This window comes from Manduca sexta, chromosome 19 (genome assembly GCF_014839805.1).
Source record: "Manduca sexta isolate Smith_Timp_Sample1 chromosome 19, JHU_Msex_v1.0, whole genome shotgun sequence".
Lineage (NCBI taxonomy): Eukaryota > Metazoa > Arthropoda > Insecta > Lepidoptera > Sphingidae > Manduca > Manduca sexta.
In genome coordinates, this window is record NC_051133.1 from 7,809,928 (window position 1) to 7,831,398 (window position 21,471).

At 32.8% G+C, this 21,471-nt stretch overlaps 5 protein-coding genes across 5 annotated transcripts; 3 read left to right on the forward strand and 2 right to left on the reverse strand.

Annotated features, from left to right (window-relative positions):
* The first annotated feature begins 140 nt into the window (after positions 1 to 140).
* Positions 141 to 2,730, forward strand: LOC115455259. Its single transcript, XM_037440509.1, has 5 exons — positions 141 to 604; positions 758 to 996; positions 1,143 to 1,334; positions 1,596 to 1,670; positions 1,919 to 2,730. Exons 1-5 carry the CDS (start codon positions 507 to 509, stop codon positions 2,728 to 2,730), a joined length of 1,416 nt encoding a protein of 471 aa, XP_037296406.1. The 5' UTR covers positions 141 to 506.
* Positions 2,731 to 5,411: 2,681 nt separating this feature from the next.
* Positions 5,412 to 10,085, forward strand: LOC115442688 (BRISC complex subunit FAM175B). Its single transcript, XM_030167817.2, has 3 exons — positions 5,412 to 5,680; positions 5,765 to 6,745; positions 7,033 to 10,085. The coding sequence occupies exons 1-3, from the start codon at positions 5,597 to 5,599 to the stop codon at positions 7,150 to 7,152; spliced, it is 1,185 nt and encodes a 394-aa protein (XP_030023677.1). The 5' UTR covers positions 5,412 to 5,596; the 3' UTR covers positions 7,153 to 10,085.
* Positions 10,076 to 17,715, reverse strand: LOC115442687 (Hermansky-Pudlak syndrome 1 protein homolog). Its single transcript, XM_037440355.1, is given in 12 exon segments — positions 10,076 to 11,218; positions 11,931 to 12,035; positions 12,037 to 12,128; positions 12,445 to 12,595; positions 13,785 to 14,065; positions 14,177 to 14,300; positions 14,517 to 14,652; positions 15,230 to 15,354; positions 15,562 to 15,780; positions 16,016 to 16,128; positions 16,818 to 16,964; positions 17,342 to 17,715. Coding segments are annotated over 12 exon segments (1,761 nt in total). The 5' UTR covers positions 17,435 to 17,715; the 3' UTR covers positions 10,076 to 11,043.
* Positions 17,716 to 17,966: 251 nt separating this feature from the next.
* On the forward strand, positions 17,967 to 19,038 carry LOC115442686 (ATP synthase subunit s, mitochondrial). The gene is made up of 3 exons (XM_030167815.2): positions 17,967 to 18,124; positions 18,200 to 18,491; positions 18,638 to 19,038. The coding sequence occupies exons 1-3, from the start codon at positions 18,104 to 18,106 to the stop codon at positions 18,916 to 18,918; spliced, it is 594 nt and encodes a 197-aa protein (XP_030023675.1). The 5' UTR covers positions 17,967 to 18,103; the 3' UTR covers positions 18,919 to 19,038.
* Positions 19,039 to 19,122: 84 nt separating this feature from the next.
* LOC115442684 (dihydroorotate dehydrogenase (quinone), mitochondrial) lies at positions 19,123 to 21,450 on the reverse strand. Its single transcript, XM_030167812.2, has 5 exons — positions 21,056 to 21,450; positions 20,744 to 20,953; positions 20,192 to 20,586; positions 19,783 to 20,120; positions 19,123 to 19,416 (listed from the first exon to the last, which is right to left on the reverse strand). The coding sequence occupies exons 1-5, from the start codon at positions 21,077 to 21,079 to the stop codon at positions 19,205 to 19,207; spliced, it is 1,179 nt and encodes a 392-aa protein (XP_030023672.1). The 5' UTR covers positions 21,080 to 21,450; the 3' UTR covers positions 19,123 to 19,204.
* Between the last annotated feature and the right edge of the window lie 21 nt (positions 21,451 to 21,471).

Below are 21,471 nucleotides of genomic sequence, written 5' to 3' on the forward strand. Positions count from 1 at the left end.
AGATAGTTGACCCTGGGAAAGTTATAGGCTACTTTCTATTCCGGAAAAATATGTAGCGAGACTTTTATCCCGGAAAATTTCTTCACGCGGACGAAGCTGCGAGCAACAGCAAAGCGCAAAGATAATAATATACATAGAAAAACCAGCGGCCTTACTCTTGACATATTAACTTGACACTCGATCTTACACGGGACATTAACGCTCGATTAAACACATAAAAAATAAGCCCCAGTCTGTCGCAACTTCATAGTAAAAAATAAATGTATGAAACGAGACCAAATTTTAATGGTGACTATATTTGTCTCGCTCACTTTCTTAGTGTTCCTCACTCCCACCCACAATGTCATTCGAATCATTGTCTATGCGCTCTGTGTCAATCAAATATTACCGGCGGTATCATATTTTTTAGGTGAAAAAGTGTTCATTTACCAAGTGTATTACTGCAAATAGGTGTTTCAAAGTGTTTATTCGGATTTAGCGTTATTCAGAACATTTTATTTATAAGAATGGCTTATAGAAAATGTGTAATATGTGGTTTGAGATCGGAGCGTAAAGATGGCATAAAACGTTATTTTATAGCTAGATTTCCTCTAGATGAACGTCGGTAAGTTGGAATTTCTTTATTTAACAGATCTTTGTTTTGATTTTCATTCTTAATCTTAGTTTTTTCTCTAATAAATTAGTTTTTGAAAGTTTTAAATCAGGGAAATAGTGTTGGGAAACAGAATATTTACATTGTCGATATTTTTACTTTCAGGTGTAAAGAATGGGTAAAAATGGCAGGAAATGAGGATCTAGCTTATTTGCCCATTGAAAAACTTAATCAGTTAAAATTCGTTTGTGGAAAGCATTTTAAAAATAGCGATTTTAAGAAAAAAGGAACACAGCTGAAGAAAACGGCTGTACCATCAATAAGGCTTACTTCTAAGCCACTTCCAGACTCCATTCTGGCAGAATTTCCCTGTCACCTTTTCAAAGAACAAGTCTCACGAGAAGGTTAACAATTTAATAATTAGAATGTCCTAATATTTTTTTATACTTTATTATATCCACTAGTTATATGATTTGAGTTAAGGTTGTGATGTAGTTCAATTGTTGGCAGATGAAAAATCTAACCCAATGCTTAAATTGACTCTTTGCAGATGAGCCATCAACTTCTTCTATTCCTCAACCTCACGTTCCACCCATTTTAGAACAACCGTTACATTCTTTTACTCAACACGAAGAAATTGCTACGATTGAAGAAGCCTATCATATTTTTAACGAAGATGATGTTCCGCCAGTGCAATACACCGTGAATATTACTACAAGTGAACAATGCACTATTAAGAAAGGTTTGTTATAACTTCAAATTTATGTTGTGCTTATTAATATTTTAAATATCTATTTTTATTGCCAGATTGGTAAGACTTTATTTACAAATACAATATTTTTTTAAATTATGTCTGTAAAGCAGATTATCTACTTTAATGAAAAGTAAGTGAAGGCTAGTACCAAAACTAGAGAAAACTTAAATATTTGTTATAATGACAATGTAATTACCCCATGACAACTCTTTTTTGATTATCTTATTTAATTTCTGATTATCATTTCAGATGTTCCATCAACATCTTCAATGGATTTTCTACCAATAAAATCAACAGAACTTACATTAGATGGCAGCAAAAAAGGTTAGTAAGCTAAATAATTTCTTTTTATTTTATGTATAATGTCGCCTTAAATTTAATTTAGATCCAGATTTTCATTAATGATCGGGTTTTTAGATTTTTTAATACAGTGCTTTATTGTTATCTTGTTTCATATATTGCTCGTAGACACTTGAACTTGCATTGTTCAGGACAAATATCTGCCTCATCTTTCAATTTTCTCTAACTTTCAATGTTTCTGGTTTAACCAAATAAAAGCTTTTTTTTTGCAGCTGCGCAAATAAAGAGTAGGCGACCAGAGAAAATGTACGATCAAAATGTCTCTCCACGAAAAAAGAAACTAATGAAAAAGGTTGAACATTTAAAATCGAAAATGAGAATATTTAAAAAAAAGGCAAAAATGTTCGATAATATTGAATCAAAATTTCTTAAGACGATGATGTTTTCAGCAATTAGAAATCAAAATCGTTCTGTTCAGGGCAAACGATGGTCTGAAGATGAAAAAGCTTTAGCCATAGCAATGTATAAAAAATCACCGAAATTATATAGGTATTTAAGACATTTGTTACCCTTACCTAGTCCAAGGACTTTACAAAATGTTCTTAGTAAGATGCCAATACATCCTGGATTCAACAAAGTAGTTATTGATCATCTCAAAAGAAAGGCAAATGAATTATCGGGTAAAAATAAAACCTGCGTTATTTTATTCGATGAGATGTCTTTAAAAAAGAGGCTAATCTTTAATTCTGCTAATGATAAAGTTGAGGGTTATGAAGATTTAGGAGAACATGGTCGATCGGGAAATTTAGCTGATAAAGCTTTAGTTTTATTATTACAAGGTGTGCATAAAAATTTTAAGCAGCCGCTTGCACACTATTTTGTCAAAGGTACAATATCTTCAGAAAAATTAGTAGCCATTATTAAAAATGCAATAAAAATTGTTACCGAAATCGGGTTTAAAGTAATCGCGACTGTCTGTGATCAAGGCCCAACGAATGTTGGTGCTTTAAATTTGCTCAAAAGTTATCTGGACAACCCGTTGATAGTAACTCTTACTTGGCGCATAATGAGAGAGTTTATATAATTTATGATGTACCTCATTTATTCAAATCGATCCGGAACAACTTTTTCGAAGGCGGTATTTTGGTTTTGATGGAATTAAAGCTAAGTGGTCACATTTAGTTGAAATTCAAGAAAAAATAGTAACACACTCCATTTCAAAAAATTACACCGCTGCACGTAAATCCTAAGTTTCGCGCTAAAATGAAGGTAAAATTAGCCGCACAAATACTAAGTAATGATGTATCTGCTATTTTGAAATTATTTGCTGAAACATTTGATGTTAATGTAAAAGATGTTGATGGAACATTAAAACGTGAGTCAATTTTGCAAACCGCCAATGTCATTCAGCAGTTAGATAGATTATTTGATATAACTAACGGTCCAGCATCAAAAAAAGATGTGAAGAGAGGTATACGCGTAAATGTATCCAAAAACAGTATACATCATAAGTTATGGCTAGAGTTGAAAAAGAAAGTCAAATCCATGCACTTTTTAAAATCTGATAGTCGACTAAGATTAAGAAACGTCCAATGTGTAAATGGGTACTATACAACTATATGTTCTCTTCAAGATATTTGGAACTACGTACAATCAATTGGATTTAAATTCCTTAATTTGCGCCAACTCAATCAAGATTCTTTGGAGAATCTTTTCGGTTTAATTAGGCAACATTCTCCAACAAACCAAAATCCGACATGCCACCATTTTACCGCTGCACTCAAAACCACTATATTAACAAAACTTAGTACTCCTATAAGGGGAGCTAATTGTGACCCTGATGATAACCAATTGATGTTAGATTTTCATGATTTGGTATTTAGTAAAAAATCAGAATCAGAAGATTTAATTGGTGTAGAGCACTCATATCACACAGTTGCTTATGATATAGACGATTATTTATGTGATAGCAACGATGCTATTTTACATTTACCAGATATTGAGACGGATGTAGAAAAGGATTTGTTTGAACGTTTCGACAAACAACCAGTTGTTTATGTTAGTGGTTATTTGGCCTCTGTACTGGTTAAAGGCACTAACTGTCGTAAATGTTGCGACAGTGTAAGGACGTTGAAGCCAGAAAAAGAGAAAATTTATAATTATATAGCCCTCAAAGAATGGTGGAAAGATAAGCTTTCCCTTACCTATCCAACTCTAAATCTCTGTAATACTGTAAACTCATGTGTATCTGTATTTGAGCGTGATGTGAAACACTGGTTATATATCAATGACATAGTTAAATATTGTTGTGTGACGATGCATAAAGAAATTAATTTAACATGGGTGTGTGACGAGCACAATGGCTTCTTCATAGACGCTTTATTGACCAAATTGTCCGTTTTACTTATAAGAAATGAATGTTATAAAATAAATATGGCTATTACCGAAGGGGAACAATCAAATGCAGATATAAATAAAATTGCTCAATTAACGAGTTCAGCTAAGTAATATAGTATTAGAATAATTGAAATGAAATGATTTATTTAAATCCGCAAAAATGTTATACATTATTAGATTCCGTCAATATCTTTCCACCATTCTTTGAGGGCTGTATAATTATAAATTTTCTCTTTTTCTGGCTTCAACGTCCTTACACTATCGCAACATTTACGACAGTTAGTGCCTTTAACCAGTACAGAGGCCAAATAACCACTAACATAAACAGCTGGTTGTTTGTCCAAACGTTCAAACAAATCCTTTTCTACATCCATCTATATATCTGGTAAATGTAAAATAGCATCGTTGCTATCACATAAATAATCGTCTATATCATAAGCAACTGTGTGATACGAGTGCTCTACACCAATTAAATCTTCTGATTCTGATTTTTACTAAATACCAAATCATGAAAATCTAACATCGATTGGTTATCATCAGGGTCACAATTAGCTCCCTTATAGGAGTACTAAGATTCGTTAATATAGTGGTTTTGAGTGCAGCGGCAAAATGGTGGCATGTCGGATTTTGGTTTGTTGGAGAATGTTGCCTAATTAAACCGAAAAGATTCTCCAAAGAATCTTGATTGAGTTGGCGCAAATTAAGGAATTTAAATCCAATTGATTGTACCTAGTTCCAAATATCTTGTAGAGAACATATAGTTGTATAGTACCTATTTACATAGCATTTTTCTTAATCTTAGTCGACTATCAGATTTTAAAAAGTGAATGGATTTGACTTTCTTTCTTAACTCTAGCCATAACTTATGATGTATACTGTATTTGGAAAGACTACATACAGTACATGAAAGAGAGGAGAAAAAATACAATTGTTTTTTATTGTTAAGTTTGACTGAATAAATATGTTTATTTGTACTCACTTCTTTATTTTACCATAACCTAGATTAACCGTCTCGAATCCGTCAATGACAACAGTACTGTCATAGGCGGTTTCGCGACGACAATAAAATATATTTTGTTTTCATTCTGTTGGATATTCTGGATATGCAGATTATTATCGATTTCGATGTTCCTACTAACTGCACAACACTATTTCGTTTTTAATCTTATGTTGGTAGCACTTTATGATGCTCGTTATTGTCGTTACTTTGCCTATGCTAACTTAGCCCTGTTTAACGTTTCTTACATTTATTTTTATATATGGAGGTCCCGTCTCTTCTTACGTAGTATTTGTATTCTCTTTGATAAGCCCGGCCTAGATAATAAATACAAATGTCATTATATGAATACATATAATGACATTTGTATTTATTATCTGGTCATACTAGTTGCTTAGCTTGTCACGTGATCATAGACGTCATCCGCAGTAAAATTTGCTAAAATATTTTTATATTTTATTTATTTATTATTATTATTAAATCAAATAAAACTTACCTAGAGTTTCAAACTAAAGCATCATAAGAATTTAGAAAATTGGATGATACATAAAACGTAATGGCTTATACGGAGAAAGTGTCGCTTAGTGGTACCGCTTTATCCTTTTTGTTGTATGAATGTATAAATTCAGGAATCAGTCAGGTACTTATTGAAATAAATACTCTTGTTTCTTATATATATGTGAGTCATCTCGGTTTACGTTACAGCTGTTTTTTTCATTGACAGGAAGGATTTCTCATCGGCGACGTAACTTCTGAAATAACTAATCACATATCTGACTCTCAAAGTGATAACGCACGCCTAGATACACAAATAGTAATCAGAACTGTGCTACCGTTACCATCAGTTTCGTTATTTTATTTTCCTACGGGGAAGATAAAAGAGGACGTACTCGCGGACTTACTGTCTAACACAGCTAATGAAGTTGTTGGTTGGTATAAGTATAGAAAAAACACAAATATTAAACCTACGTTCAGAGACAAGTTAATAGCTAAAGGTTTACAGAAGTACTTTGAGAAAAATCATGGCAAAAAGACATTTGTTACATGCAATCTTTCAAACAGGTCATCAGCAACTGGATCTACACACACATTTACATACAGGTTTGGCAAAATAAATTGTTTTGACATGTATGAATACATAGAGGATGTGACAGGCAACTTGGGTGAGAAACATGTTGGCTACAGGAGGGCACACCGACTTCCGCCACACTGCCTATTCAATAAAATTGTGAAGGAAACAAATGTGCAGAACAGCAACGCAGGTGATGCCATACTACGTATACAACAAGCAGTGGATGTGAGGTTGATCCAAGAAGCCAAGATTGCTGCCAAAAACGAGAGCACAATAAGGGAGCTGGAAGCTGAAATTAGGGAGATGACTAATATCCTAAGAGATAAACATTCAACAGAATTGCACGCAGCTTACAATAAAATTGTTGAGGAGAAGTTTATGAATACAGAAGCGGAAATGGCTGAAGCATGTGTGCAGGCTTTGAAAACACCACTTAAACTTGATATTTTGAGTGTAAATAACATACCAATGAACAGTAGCCACATAGCAGAAAATGAAGTAATTGAAGAGGTTACTGAAAATGAAGTAAACAACAGAAGTACAAATCCCTGTTTGATAACCTCAAGCCCAACTAAACCAACATTAAATTATGCAGCAGCTCTGAGAGGTAACCCGGAGGTGGCTTCAACAAGTGTGAGTATGATTAAGCTAAGGCAATTTGTTCCAATATAGATAAAAGTTATTAAATCCTAAATAATGTACTTAGTTAATACTTTATATAAACAAATTAAGCACTTAAACCTTCAAACAATAACAAATCACAATATTATTTAGCCTTTTGTCTATGCCGAAATAGATGGTAATGTTTAGAACAGCAGAAATCACTTGACATCAGGTTACCTTCATGACCAATTGCCACCCTGAGTTACAAATAACTTTTGGAGTATATTATTTATGTTAAATTATTTTCTTCTTTACAGAGGGCAAATAACTATAATGAAGATTTAATCACATTTGATGTTGAGGACAAAAGGGTCAAAAAGACAATCATAGTTAATGAAGATGTGAAGTGTTTTGGTGACAGCTCACCTGAGTACTGAAGTGCCTTTTGTGTGTTATCAAGTTACCATAAGATAACTACTTTATTGGATAATTATATTTTTGTCTGTTTATTCTGTTACTAATTGCTAATACTCATAAGCCAAACAATATTTTAACTGTAGTTGTGGATGAGTCATACTGTGTGTATCTAATTGTTTAGCATTTACTTTACACAATTCTACCAAATATTATGATAATAATCTCATTTCATATAATTGTAATATTCATTACATAAATTATTCTCTATATATCATATAATGTTTCTTACTAAAAATGTTGGTGCCATTGTGTTCGCATAAAATATTTGTTGTTATAATGCTTCAATCAATTTTTTTTCTTCATATAACTGTTTACTTTGTTGCCATGGATGTTTTAAACATATTGTTTTCATTATAATTATAATGTGCCCTCAAGTCATTCTGCTGGATTATTATATATACATGAATATGAAAATTAATTAGGAATATGTAACTGAGACAAAACATATTTTTATATAAATCCCAATATTTTCTTTCCAAATGAATTAACCATACTCATATATTCAGAAACTATTTTTACAAATAGTTATTTCTAATTAGTGTTTCATGTTTGGGGTGACAAAGGTGCTCGATGTTCCGCTATTTAATATGTAGCCCATATGCCAATATTTAAATTACATCAATTTCAGTAACAGTGATTTTCCCTTTGGGGGTGAGGAAGGGTTGGTGCAACCAGCGGGAGCAAAAAAATGGTAGCTGAATTTAAAGATACACTTACACCATGCGCGGCTTTGTATGCGCAAGGCTTTTTTTAGGGGGGGAAAGGCGTTGTCAGGGCGGACGCCGCCTAACTATGTCTCCCCTCCACTTAAGCTACACACATGTCATGGTCTTAAGCCGTATCCAACTCACAGGATAAAGTCTAATGCGTTTGAAATAGCGTACTTTTCATATGTTTGATTATGTAAGATATTTTATGTCTAAAAGAAAATAATACGAAAATTTAATTCTAGCGTGAAATCGGCATCAAAAGATAGGGCCGTGGTGTTGATATCGTGAGAGAGAAATCTCTTCCTCCTCACGCAAATTGCCGGTGACACTCGGTAGCGTTACAGTTTGCTATTTCTTTTCTTTGACAGCTACCCTTTCCACCAATTTTCATAAGTTTTATAAATTATTATTGTGTGGATTTTGAAAAAAAAATCCACTATATTTGGGTTGACTTAAATTTTCATTATTTAAAAAAGTATTGTCAACTACTCAGTTATATTACGTATTAATTGTATTAATTTAAAAATATTATACTTCTTTGTTATTGTTAGGTACCATTATATGGGAAAACAATATACTGATTATAATATTTAAGATGAAAAAAATGGCACCTAATCATATATTACATGATATTTTGTATATTATGTTAAATAAATACAACAAATTCGTTTTATAAAGCCAAATTAAAATTTTATGCGAGCTTACTTGGACACCAGAAAGACAGTTTTAAGAATTATGCAGTCTGTCAACAAAGGCACGGATGAGATTAGGAGCATTACGCTGCCAGGACTGAATAATAGCAATAATGGTATTCAGCAGAAAACCCACCCACTTAAAAACAGTGGACATATTGCACGATTCTTTATGATGCCAATATGCTATTGTAATTTTGCCAGATTATTCTCATTAATTTTAGGGGCATGGCTACTAAAATATTCCTGTTATCTTTTAGGTGATATCTTGAAAACTATAAATTTGCCTTATATCAAAAAGCTCCACTTATTGTGATTGTAAATATCTATTTTTTGCATTAATACATATCTGATAGTATGTTTAAAGTCATCTGTTCTATTAAGTTTCACATTATATTGTTTCCAATACATCACTGTACATTAAACCCACTACTTATAAATATGCATAAATACCTACTGTATTTTATTGGAATGTAAAATCATTGTTTGGATGAATAAGTAATAATTTGTACAGAATATTTTTGTAATAAAAGTATTAGTATTGTGTTAGTTATTTTTAAGCAGTTCTGGACTTCATTTGAAGATCGATTTACGTAAGAGTTTTTTGAACGAGTGCCGACGAGAACTATTATGTATAATTTTTCTGATTTACAAATATACTTCTGTGTGTAAATGTAATAGCAAACTACCGATTATTCCCGCGCTGCGAAATTTTAAAAGCTAAGTGTAAAACAGACCTTTTTTGTAATCGACTAGCTTTCGCTTGCGGTTTCACCAACTAAAAGAGTTTTACCGGGATTTAAAATCCACTATATGCTTTCTCGGGATAAAATGTAGCCTGTGTCCTTCCGAGAGTCTCGAACTAAATCCTTACAAAATTTCATAAAAATCCGTTCGGTACTTTTTGCCTTTATGGCATTCAGATAGACACGAGAAGGGTCTTTGTTTTACGTATATGCAAGGATAATTTTCAATACTTGTAAACCCAGACGCCAGGGGAACCTTTGAAATATGTTTCAAACTAATTTATTTAGTGTCCCAAAAAAAGACAACTCTTATGTGATATGTAAATAAATTTACACACTTTAACTTCCTCGTGCTCTACAAAGAATAATCTCTAAAACAGTGCTATTGTTTACTCGACTGATGCGCGTTTTTTGAGATAATTTAAAGCAAGCGAAAGCCACAACCGCGGCACAGGCTAAAGGATTATTACCGTTTAATATCACGTCGTCCGTACAATAAACTCTTTACGTGTAAATTAACTATTTACCAACTAAAAAAAACAATAAACCATTGTGGACTCACATCAAACGAATGTTGGTCACGCAAAACTTATCGTAAAATATTGCATATAATTGAACTTTTCGTGAAGTTGTAACTGGAAACCTCTAAATTATATCTTTTCTATAGCATGTACGACATAAGATCTATATATTTGATCTTAACAAATTAGAATCTGGTATAATAAAACAACCATATCCTAACAAATTATCTTTAATTAACCAAAACAAATCATGGCACAAATGCATACATTACAATAATGAATACACAATAAAAATATTTGTATAGAAAAAGAGCCCTATTAAATTATTTCTTAATAAATTATTACATGTCCTATACTTAATATAAACTTATTTGGAATGTGTAATAATATATCTATAAAATAGAATGTTATGTATACTGATAATGACCTATATCAGTAATCATCAACGAAGACGCACCCTATTACTTTTTTAACGGCGGTGTAGCGGGCCAAGGTGTATTACCCAAGCCCGGTATTATCCCGTGCCGTCAGCGGTTGCGCAAATCGATTGTTCGCCATGTAAGTTGCTCTAGTACTATTTTTTAAAATTATTTATTGTATTTTTAAACAGACTTCAGTTTGGAGCACATTCAATGTATGGCTACATGTAGGTTTTTAAGTAATTTTGCTCCTAATTGGCACCATTTTAATTTCATTGGCAGGTGTGGGATCTTAAAATTATAGACGATATAGAAAAGAACTCGACGAAACCGAATAGGATATTGATGATTTATTTTATATTGCTTTTATTGTGTTTATTTTTTACTACCAAAAAAGCAAAAAACAAAACCGCCATTAAAAACCACCAAATATTTATTATTTCAATTAAAGACATATTTAAAAAAAAATATTTAATGTGCATAATATGAACATAAGACACGACCTACAAAGAAAATTAGATGGCTAGTTTATAAAAAGTTTCTTAGTACATAAAAGTTTTTTTCTCTTTAGTGGTTTTTGAAGGCGGTTTTAGTTTTATTTTAAAAAAATCTGCAATAAAATAGGCACATGTTCGTAAATGCGTGTACACTCTCACTGGTCACGTATACTGTGTGCGGTTAGAGAAAGTAGAGGGGCACTTCTTCGTAGATGAAATTATCGATATATGGAATGTAGCATATTATTTTGTCAAAGTGGTATTATTTAAAGTAAGTCGGCTGCAACTGCGGGGTTGTCCGCCAGTTCGTGCACCGTGTGCGCGAGCCGGCGCGCTTGCTGCACCGCGGTAGACGCCGGCAGGAGGCCTAAGTGGATACATATCAGCTCTTTGATACTCACGCCTTGAGTGTCGTTCGGGAAAGTTTGCTCCAGTAGTTGCCTGTCAATGTTAAAATCAAACGTTTGAAAGCGTACACTTATCTACTTAAAAAATATATAATAGCTAGTATGAAAATGTGTTATCTGACCAAAAGTTATCTATTAAAGTAATTAAAAACTAAACAGATATAAGCAAATTCTGTAATTCCAGAAATATAAATATAACATCGTTTGGCAACCAAAAACTATTGACATAGGTAATAATCGATTTTAAAAGCAATCGGCGTTATAAAAACTGATATTTGTGAGTAAATCACTTTATGCAGGGATTAAACAACTTTCAAATATTAAGAAATTCAAGTTGCATTGACCACAGATATAATATATCTGGTGAAAGCAATGCGCTGCGCAGACGCCGTTACTGTATTGATGCGTTTCTTTACTCGCAAGTGACGTAAGGCTCGCATAAGCCTTAATAAGCATAAGCATAAGCCCGCGTGCCAGCATTTAGTTTGCTCCTTATTTACTCTTTCTTGTAAAGTTGCTTTTAGAGAGCCTTCGCAATATCATGAATGGAGCGCATTCGCCAGATATTATATACATTATATGCATAATATAACACACATAAACATTTATTGATAAAGAGGTCAATGGCAAGTCACTCATTTTCTTCCGTGGAAGATAAACAAATGTTCTCTACTACTATAATTTAGATAATTAATAAAGCTATGTTAAATGTTCAAAAAATGATGTTTAGTATTATTAGTAAAGACCTGTAAAACGCGGATGTAATGTCCCCGGGCGGGGGCAGCGCGCGCAGCGCGGCGGGGTGCGGGTGGCGGGGGGGGCGCGCGGGCCGGCCGCCGCGCCGCTCCCACCACCGCGCACGCGTGCAGCGCGCCGCGCCGCCACGTGGCCGCGCCGTACCCCTCGCGCCACACGCCCAGCGCGCGCCACACCGTGTGCCGCACCTGCACCACACGCACAATGCACATACGCTACTCGACTCAGATGCCCGTACTAGAGCTAAATGATCTGCAGGTTCATCATGATACAATATACTTAATTACAGTGCCTCTAGATCAATCTTGTCAGGCACAGTTAAAATTTTGATTCAAACCACTTACGATCTGACAAGGGGTATGCTTATTGCCTACTAATGTCGCTTTTCGCCTATTATTGTACACTTTATTGGAAAGGTCACAATATTTTAATGAACTTTTTTCTGATTTTACTCTCGAAACCAAATATCCCGTATTATCACGTCGTCTATAAATCCATACTGACCATATCTGGGGACAACATGTCCGCACAGTCGGCCATATCGGGCGCAAGAAATCTTCCCGTGGTGCGGTCCACGTATATGAAGTGTATCAGTCCAGGGAACTCCTCCACATACTTGTGCAGCGTTAGGGAACAACTCACATCCGTCTCGCCCGTGCACAACCAGCCCACATTAAGCGAAATAATCGATTGTAACGAGACATTGTTCTTCTCAAAATTGTCCTTAATAATTTAACTTGTGAACACAGAAATATTTGGTTCCAGTCAATATTTAACTTAACCGTCTTGTTAGCTTAAGGGTCTATTCATATGAACGGAGTGTAGACGCGCATCGAAACTTCAACATTGCACGAATGCGCGCGTTTTCTTATGTTTTTACATTTACTAGTGATAGATATGAGTCGTCAGTTGACTCTGGTGTTTGAATTCTTTTATTTGGTTAACATCAAAGAGTTCTAAGATTATATAGAGCCGATATTTTGAAGATTGTCATACAATTTTTTGCGTTTATGTTATGGATACTCAATCTATCGTGAAACAGCAAAACATTACTGTAAAATACTTCATATTTTTCCCATATCTTGAATTTCACGATTTCAATGCGAATATTAGCATATTTTCCGTACATAAATTTGTTATTTTTGTATTAACAGGTAAAACGCAGTAACATCTTGTCATAGGAATATTTCAAATAAGCAGCGACTTATTACCAATTGGTTTTGGACCAAACTTTGGCCCTGATGTCCGGTCTATTACTAACTATATACTTTAATGTCTTTGGTTGACATTGATCTTTAATTGTCGATTCCAACTGACGAGTGACGACGTTTGAGTTCGCGAAAATGGCGCACCTATTAGCAGTTGTCGCGGTCAGACGCGCGAATTCTGCGGAATGCAACGTAATTCACAAATTTCAGAAAAATATGTACATTTCGTTGTGGAGATAATTATGAATTTGCTATATTAAGTTGCTGATTAACACTACGGTACATTTTGACTGGCGCTTGTATAAATTGATCCTAATATTCAATAAACACTCTGTGTACAGAACTGAATGCAAGGACCAATTTTAGGAAGAATTGATAATGGTCATAAAAAGCTTGTGAAGTAACTTTGAAGCCACCATCACAACGAATTTAAAGCATTGTAACATCAAAATTATATACATATTTAAATTTGCAAAACAAATATAAAAAATATGACAATACTTTTTATTATATTACTTGTAATAGTAACATGGCAATGATGTAAAACGCTTTATCAAAGCAAAATCTTGCCAAAACCATTGTATCATGCATAAAATTGTATAAACAGTACACCGTAAAACATATTGAAAAGGATATGATCCGAGGCTAAAGTATCTCATTGCTTTGACTCGAAGAAACTCCACATAAGGGCCGAGTATTCCTTTTAAATCTTTTAACGGTTGGTCCATCTTAAGACTTGGTATGTCTGGTTTTAGTTGTTCAACGCCTGCTTCTAAAGCTGTGTGCATGGCTGTCGCAGTTGTTTCGGGCGTCAATGGAGTCGTGGTTGTACATGACTTACGCAATTCCAACATTCGACTTGTTAACCGAGCACACAGATTTGCATTTGTCTTGTTTTTACGAAGAGCGTCCGTAGTCTGAAATTTATTCATTGTCATTTGAATAGACGATAGTAACGATTTGATGCAAATTTTATGTAATCAGATTATGCCAAGGTTTAGTTTTTATAGTATCAAATAAAGTGTTACCTTTTTCAAAGAAGCTTCCAAATTATCTAGCGTACTTGGTAGTACCTCCAAATTTCTCTGCAGCAAAAGGCGTCTAAGGTTTGACAATATTTGGTTAGACATGTGAATCGCAATACCAACTTCCCTGAAATGGATAAAACGAGTTTATTTTTCTGTACTAAACTTTAATTATAGCAATATCGCGCCCTGCTTGTTTTCCTACGAGATGAATTTGGCGTAATAACTACTCAAATAAAACATTATTTTTCATACCAATTCATTCATCGAACAACGACGATGGGAGTCAAAGCGATTTGAGCATAGGACCGAATTGCTCTTTAACTTTTTTTCGGAATATTACCTTAAATCCATATCGACGATCACAGCAAATGTAATACGGGGCGCCACTTCAGCAATGTGCATGGAGTGAGGCGCGCACGGACTATAAGACGGTCCTGCGCACAGATTCACAATGGCACTGTTTTCCGTTGACAGCCCTGTAAGTATCATTCACAACAGATTTCAATAATGGTCTCAATATTTGGATCAATCGCAAAAAAGGACAAATCAGAATAAAGTTCATTTTACATGCTCATTGATGACTTATTTTGATTGAATTAAGAAAGCCACGTTTTTAGCATGTTTTTAGTCGTTATTAGGATATAAGAGATTTTTTACAACATTACAAGTAAATGGATTTGACAAACTTTAATTACAGTACAGTATAATAAACCTGTATACATTTATCTGTAGTTATACAAATTTTTAACACATGATACAGATATTAAATAGACTCATATGCTCACATAGAATTTTACAATTCGTGAATTATTAATACAGATTAAGAATAATTAGCATAGCAGCATTCAATGTAGGATTAGATATATGGCATAAAATGAGAATGGATTCAAGAAAATATTTCCCAATATGGAACTACTTTTCACATTGGAAATAAAAATAAATGTGTCTCAGCATCCTTTCGATGCTGCTGCCAAGTGACTGAGGGATCTACCAATTGTAAATTCGAAGGCACATAAATACAATTCAGTAAGGGGGAACCCACACTTGACTTACATGGCAGTTTTACAAAATCACCAATGTTATCGTCCGTCTCAAATTCTTTCCAATATTCTTGCGCCGCAACACACTGTATACTCAGCAGTATTAAATCTGCAGGAGTCAAATCTTCACTACCGCGGCTGAAGAAAATTATAAAATAGTTATATTTTTAGTAAACTTTCACTACTACAAGTTATTTAACAATTATACGAATTTGTTTAGTATTTCCGATATTTATGTATACATAAGTTTTCTGTTTACATTGTTATATTTCTTAGCAATTTCCATACTATTTACAATCAGGCAAAAAACTTGCCGATTGTTATCAAATAAAAATTGTAATTTACCTGGAATACAGTGCAAGCAACTTATCACCAACAAAAAGCATGAGGTGGTAATGCTGGTATGGTAATTTGATATCTTTCATGGCGGCTTTAAGTGCATTTAGTGCTGCAGCCGTGGCGCCACTCTCACCAATGACACCATTTGCACCAGGGATAGAATCGCCTTTCGTGCGAGAGTCAATTAACTCTGAGAGCCATTGTTTATAAATAGGTGAATGCAACCTGAAAAATAGGTTTGTATTTTGATATTAATAATTTTTTTATAATTTTTTGTAGTTTATGAAAATAAATATACTTTGATTATATTTATACAAAAATAAAAATGTGTTTTTAATACATATTTATTTATAACAACATACACCCTGTAATTAAATTTGTAGGGTATAATGGGTACATATATATTTATTTTTATATTTATTTATATAGACAATTTACAAAACAAACATAATATACTTACAGGTTGATGTTTTGTCCACAAATATGCTGAACAAATGTTTTGCAGTCAAGAAGCTCTCTGTGAGCATCATCCAGTTTGTCCTCACTTACTATCATAAACACATGATCAAGCCACTACAATAAATAATTTATTACAAACATTTATTTTTGTAACATATTGCATAATAAAATTAATTAAGGCTTTTACTACAACTGAATGTTAGTTCATACTCTTACTAATATTATAAAGGTGAAATTGTTTGGATGTTGTCTTTATAAAATCAAATGCAGAAACAACTCCATGGATTTGAATGAAATTTAGTTCATGGTAGACTATGGCCTAGATTAACACATAGGCAATTTATCATCGTGGTAATTTGCTCCCACAGGATTTAATGGAATTTTTCACATTTTTTTAACAGAATGTGTGTTTCATAGCTGTTGTAAGAGGTGCAATCTCTTTGGTTTACTTTGTTGAAATACAAAACTTTTCAGAAATCAAAAAAGTGTAAAAGTGTCAGTTGGTTGTTGAAAAAAGAAAATAAATAAGAAAATTTCAAGACTCTAATTAAAATCTATCAATTTGTCAGTGCGCAAGACCTTTATTTACATTTAGGTTGTCGAAGTCAACCAAATGTGCAACAAACTACCTCACATGAAAACCATACTACAGACAAGCAAAATACAGATAATGCTAACATTCATATTGATCTGGCAGAATCATCTTCCGCAGTGACTAATAATAATGAACAAATATATGTAGGTGATACAAAGCTCACCAGGTCATCTAGTATATAAATATATTTTGAAACTCAACCCAATACCTCATCAAAAACAATTATTGTGTCATCTTTACACTGAATAGATGAATATGTGTTGCCAAACTGTGCTGCCATCACACGCTGGGATGTAATAATGGGTGCCAGCAGTTGAGACACATTGATGTTATCACTCAAATTGTCTTCATTATCCTATAAATTTACAAATATATTGAAAATCTAAAACTAAGGAGAATTAGTGCTATGAAAGTGCTAAACCCTGTCAACTAGAGGAGAATAATGTGATTAAACAATGAACACTGATTCACACCAGATAAGGACATGTAATTTTTATAAGAAGGTAAAAATAAATGTATTACTAGCCAAATCATAATCGACGACTGTACTAAACCGAAACATGCTATAAAACTTCAATGTCACACTATTTAAAACATTATAAAATTGGTTCACAATAGCAATTAGTACTTTTGGCGAAATCGATAAAAGGAATAAGTGCCACGATTAACAGAACCAGTTATAATTAAGTAGATATTTCAATAAGTGACTGATATTTAAAACGATTAACGTACCTGTCCGAAGCTTTTCATACGTCCAATAAAGTTTTCATCCCATTTGGAATACAAAAGATCATTAACACTATCAAAAATTAATATCGCCTTCATATTGAGCTTTTCAACCTTTCCAATAAACGTAAAATACAGCAAAACTATAATACTTTTTCACAAACAAGCTCTAACAATAAACTTCTCATTATCTTATAATAAATAATGCATTTGTAAATTCTATCATTTATTTTAAACTACAAATGAAATATGTAACAATTGATAAGTACTTTGTAATCAAACAAAACGTATTTATGTAAGAAACCTACTACTCCACTTTAATCAGAACTTTAATCAATATTTTTCATAGTCGATTCTATAAACTGACAGCTGACAGTGACAAACGGTGATAAGTTAATTATTTTCTATTATTTCCGCCTGGTTTCGGGGAGGCAAAGGGTTCTAGTCCATACAGCCTTGTCATTATACTATCACTTGAGTTTTGATAGCTTCGCATTAATTGTACAGATTACTAAAAAGCTAATGGACTCAAAATGCATCATCTCTCTTCTATATTTTGTTCATTTAATATCGCAAAACAAATCAATATCATTAATGGAAATGTGTTTGGTTTACGCTTTACAACGAACAATTCCATAAGGATGAATCGTGCCAACTGACAGCTTTTGTCTGACAGATGAATAAAATCAAAATAAATAAATATCAAATGATTAGTTTATTTTCTTTTCTTATTGTTTATTAAAAATATTTAACATAAAACTAATCAAGATGCTAAAAGTATTACGTTATGTAAGTAATGCCATTTTTGTTGTTTTCGAAATCTTATTATTTTGTGACGAAATTAATTTTAATCGACTTTTCCAGAATCCTGTATCTACATGTAACATTTTCGTTCCCATCAGTCATCAAAAACGAACATTCTGGGAATATGTGAATATGATGTTTAACAAACCAGACCCTGACAGAATTAAAAACCTTGGCCCAGACCGTGCCTGTGCTGAATGGGTGTTGCGAAATGGTGGCAAAATCGTATGGGCTAACGGCACTACACTGGCCGATTACAATTTGCTGCCTTCAGAAGATCGACCAGTCCCCAAAGTTGTAGAAATTGATGGCACTGATTCTTCCATATCACATTATGGTTTTCCTCATTTAAGTAATGCTATTTTATTTATTGGCCTTTCTTTTTTAAATTTAACAATCAGCATAGATTTTATAAGTATTTCATAAAACCACTTTAAATCTATATCCTTGTAAACCATCTTAATTATAATAAATCAGTTTGTAAATTTCCATTTTCAGAGGGTCTTACAATGCTAAAGAAAATCATTCTGCACAATGATAACTATATAGATGACAGAGCACTACAAGGCTTGTCTTATGGAAAAGAGTCCTTAGCTTATGTCCAAGTGTCCAAATGCTGCAATGTTACCGACAATGGGCTCAAGGAGATTAAAGTTTTAGATAAACTAGAGACTTTGGTAGTTTTTGAATTATCAAGTGTTTCTAATATTGACGACTGCATAAAATACCTCCAGAATCATTTACCCAAATGTAAAATAGAAGGCAAAACTGAAACATAGTTTTTTTGGATTGAAAGAAACTGGCATCTCACAAAAATGTTATTTATGAAATATTATTATTAGAATAAGTGTATTTTGTTGATTTCTATTATGTAAATGAAATCAAATGTTGCATATTTATTTATGTTTTATTTATTTGGTTATAAACTAAAATCAATGAATACTTGAGGAAACTAAAACATAATACAGAAATAAAATTCTCAGTATTTTTTTATAACTCATTAATATATTAATTGCTATTTGTTAACAATTACAAAATTTGTACATGTCTAAAATAAATTTGTTATTATTCTACCCCTTTTCCAATAGCATCATTCACACAGCTATAGCCATCTCTCTGGAGTAGTTCTGCCAGTTGTGTTTTTATTTTGGAAACAACTGGTGGTCCGTGGTATATAAATGCTGTGTATATTTGTACTGCACTTGCACCTGCTAGAATCTTTTCATATGCATCTTGTCCAGTAAACACACCTCCAACACCAATGATTGGTATCTTACCTGTAATTAAATAGGTTTCATGGAATTTTTTTATGAAGTTTAAACTTTGACAAAGACTTAGGTGTCTTGATAAGAATGAATGAATTATATGTAATAAATACAATATTGGGTGACCACACAATACACATACATTTGGAACCCAAGCGAAATTTAGTTTGCTAAAACTTGATAAAACATCTCATAAGATTTCTCTTGGTATGTAAAAAACTGTTTACAAGTTTATATAAAAATGATGTATACAGCTGAGTTCTGTTGTGAAATTACTCATTATGAAATCAATCTTTATAACATTCTTAAAATAACTAACTCAATCTACAATAAAGTTCTAATAATACCCTTTTGGAATTTTTCAGAAACATACTTTACCTGTAGTCAATTTATACATGTCTCTTATCATTTGTGTTGATTTATCTGTTAATGGTTTTCCACTCAAACCACCTGTTTCATTATTAAATTCAATATTTTTAAGTCCAGATCTGTCTATTGTAGTATTTGAAATAATAAGTCCATCCACACTGCTTTCTTGTTTAGAAATTACACTCACAATATCTTTCATCTCCTCATGACTCAAATCTGGTGCAAGCTTTAAAAGAAGTGGTGGTTTGTTTTCAGCATGCACTGTATTTCTTGTCTTGTTTATCTGTTTCAGAAGTTCCTCCAGTTCTTCTTTCTTTTGCAAAGATCTTAGGCCTGGTGTGTTTGGGCTAAAAGAATTTGTCAATACATGTGATATAGACATTGGAAAGGGAAATAAATTCTATAAAAATATATGTACCTGCTTATGTTTATAACAAAATAATCAGCTATATTAGAGAATCTCTCAATTCCTAAAACATAATCATGTACAGCATCATCAGAAAGCTTGTTTTTTCCTAGATTGATACCCAATAATGCTTTGTCAAGAAGACCTTTTTCAATATTGTGAATCTTTTTGTAAACTTGATCATGCCCTTCACTATTAAAGCCATATCTATTGATAACAGCTTTGTCCTCAGGTAAGCGGAACACTCTAGGCTTGGGATTGCCAGGTTGTGCCTCAGGAGTAACTGAACCAATTTCCACAATAGAAAATCCTAATTTTTTCAAACCTATAATAGCATCACCATGTTTATCAAAACCTGCCGCAATGCCAATTGGATTGTTTAAATTGTACTTCAGGAATTTTGTTTTCTGTAATAAGAACATTACTAAATTTGAAAACATAAGTTTATAAATAACATATCACTTAAATAAAAAGTTTAATTATCTAAGATAAAATAACACGCACCAATAATTGGATAATATTTGGGCTAACCTAAATATAACTTTTAACAAAAAACCAACAAACCAGAACAATGGGGTCTTCTTTAATTTCTGGTGGGAATATTCCATACTTTATAGCTGCAATACCAACTTTATGTGCTAATTCTGGATTGAGATAATGGCTTAAAGGTTGAAGCACATTCTCATAGTAACCACAAAAATCTTTCTTGAAATAAATGTATTGATACACTATAGAACCACCCAAGGTCACATAGCATAATGACTTAATTTTTCTCTGTAATTTGGAAAAAAATTGAATTAAAAATACATAAAACGTATCCAATATTGTAAGTTGCAACAATTATATTATATTGAAGGTACCTATTATAAAACTTACCAATGATTCTTTTCTGTGGCTCATGGTTTCGTAACAACTATCTGTAATTGAACTAAGGAAGCAGCTACAAAATTATTTTAAATTGATTTTGTAGTCACAATTTTATTGATAAAATCATGTTCAGGCAAGTTGGTTATTTCATTTACAAACATTTAGTATAATATACAAATTAGAAAATGTCTTGACGATAAATTCAAAGCTGTCATAACTAGTCATAACTACCTAAAAACGTAAAAAAATCTCAGAAAAAAATAATATTTAAATCTGTGCCTCAATTTATATTCTCTTTGATTTTCGATTGTTCTGTATTTCTTATATTTTTATTGATAACTTTGATAAAAAAAGGTTTTAAAAGCCGATAGGTTACTAACCTAAGGCTAGGTATAAGCTTCTGAATCTCGTTCCGATTTCAGTGG

Coding starts and splice junctions, on each gene's coding strand:
- LOC115455259 (XM_037440509.1), top strand. CDS start 507: ATGGCTTATAGAAAATGTGTAATATGTGGTTTGAGATCGGAGCGTAAA. Junction 605..757: donor TTTCCTCTAGATGAACGTCG/GTAAGTTGGAAT, acceptor TTTTACTTTCAG/GTGTAAAGAATGGGTAAAAA. Junction 997..1,142: donor AGAACAAGTCTCACGAGAAG/GTTAACAATTTA, acceptor GACTCTTTGCAG/ATGAGCCATCAACTTCTTCT.
- LOC115442686 (XM_030167815.2), top strand. CDS start 18,104: ATGCTAAAAGTATTACGTTAT. Junction 18,125..18,199: donor TGCTAAAAGTATTACGTTAT/GTAAGTAATGCC, acceptor CGACTTTTCCAG/AATCCTGTATCTACATGTAA. Junction 18,492..18,637: donor TTATGGTTTTCCTCATTTAA/GTAATGCTATTT, acceptor TTCCATTTTCAG/AGGGTCTTACAATGCTAAAG.
- LOC115442684 (XM_030167812.2), bottom strand. CDS start 21,079: ATGAGCCACAGAAAAGAATCATTG. Junction 20,121..20,191: donor TTTGTTATAAACATAAGCAG/GTACATATATTT, acceptor AAATTCTTTTAG/CCCAAACACACCAGGCCTAA. Junction 19,417..19,782: donor CATGTATAAATTGACTACAG/GTAAAGTATGTT, acceptor ATTTAATTACAG/GTAAGATACCAATCATTGGT.
- LOC115442688 (XM_030167817.2), top strand. CDS start 5,597: ATGGCTTATACGGAGAAAGTGTCGCTTAGTGGTACCGCTTTATCCTTT. Junction 5,681..5,764: donor TAAATTCAGGAATCAGTCAG/GTACTTATTGAA, acceptor TTTCATTGACAG/GAAGGATTTCTCATCGGCGA. Junction 6,746..7,032: donor CGGAGGTGGCTTCAACAAGT/GTGAGTATGATT, acceptor TCTTCTTTACAG/AGGGCAAATAACTATAATGA.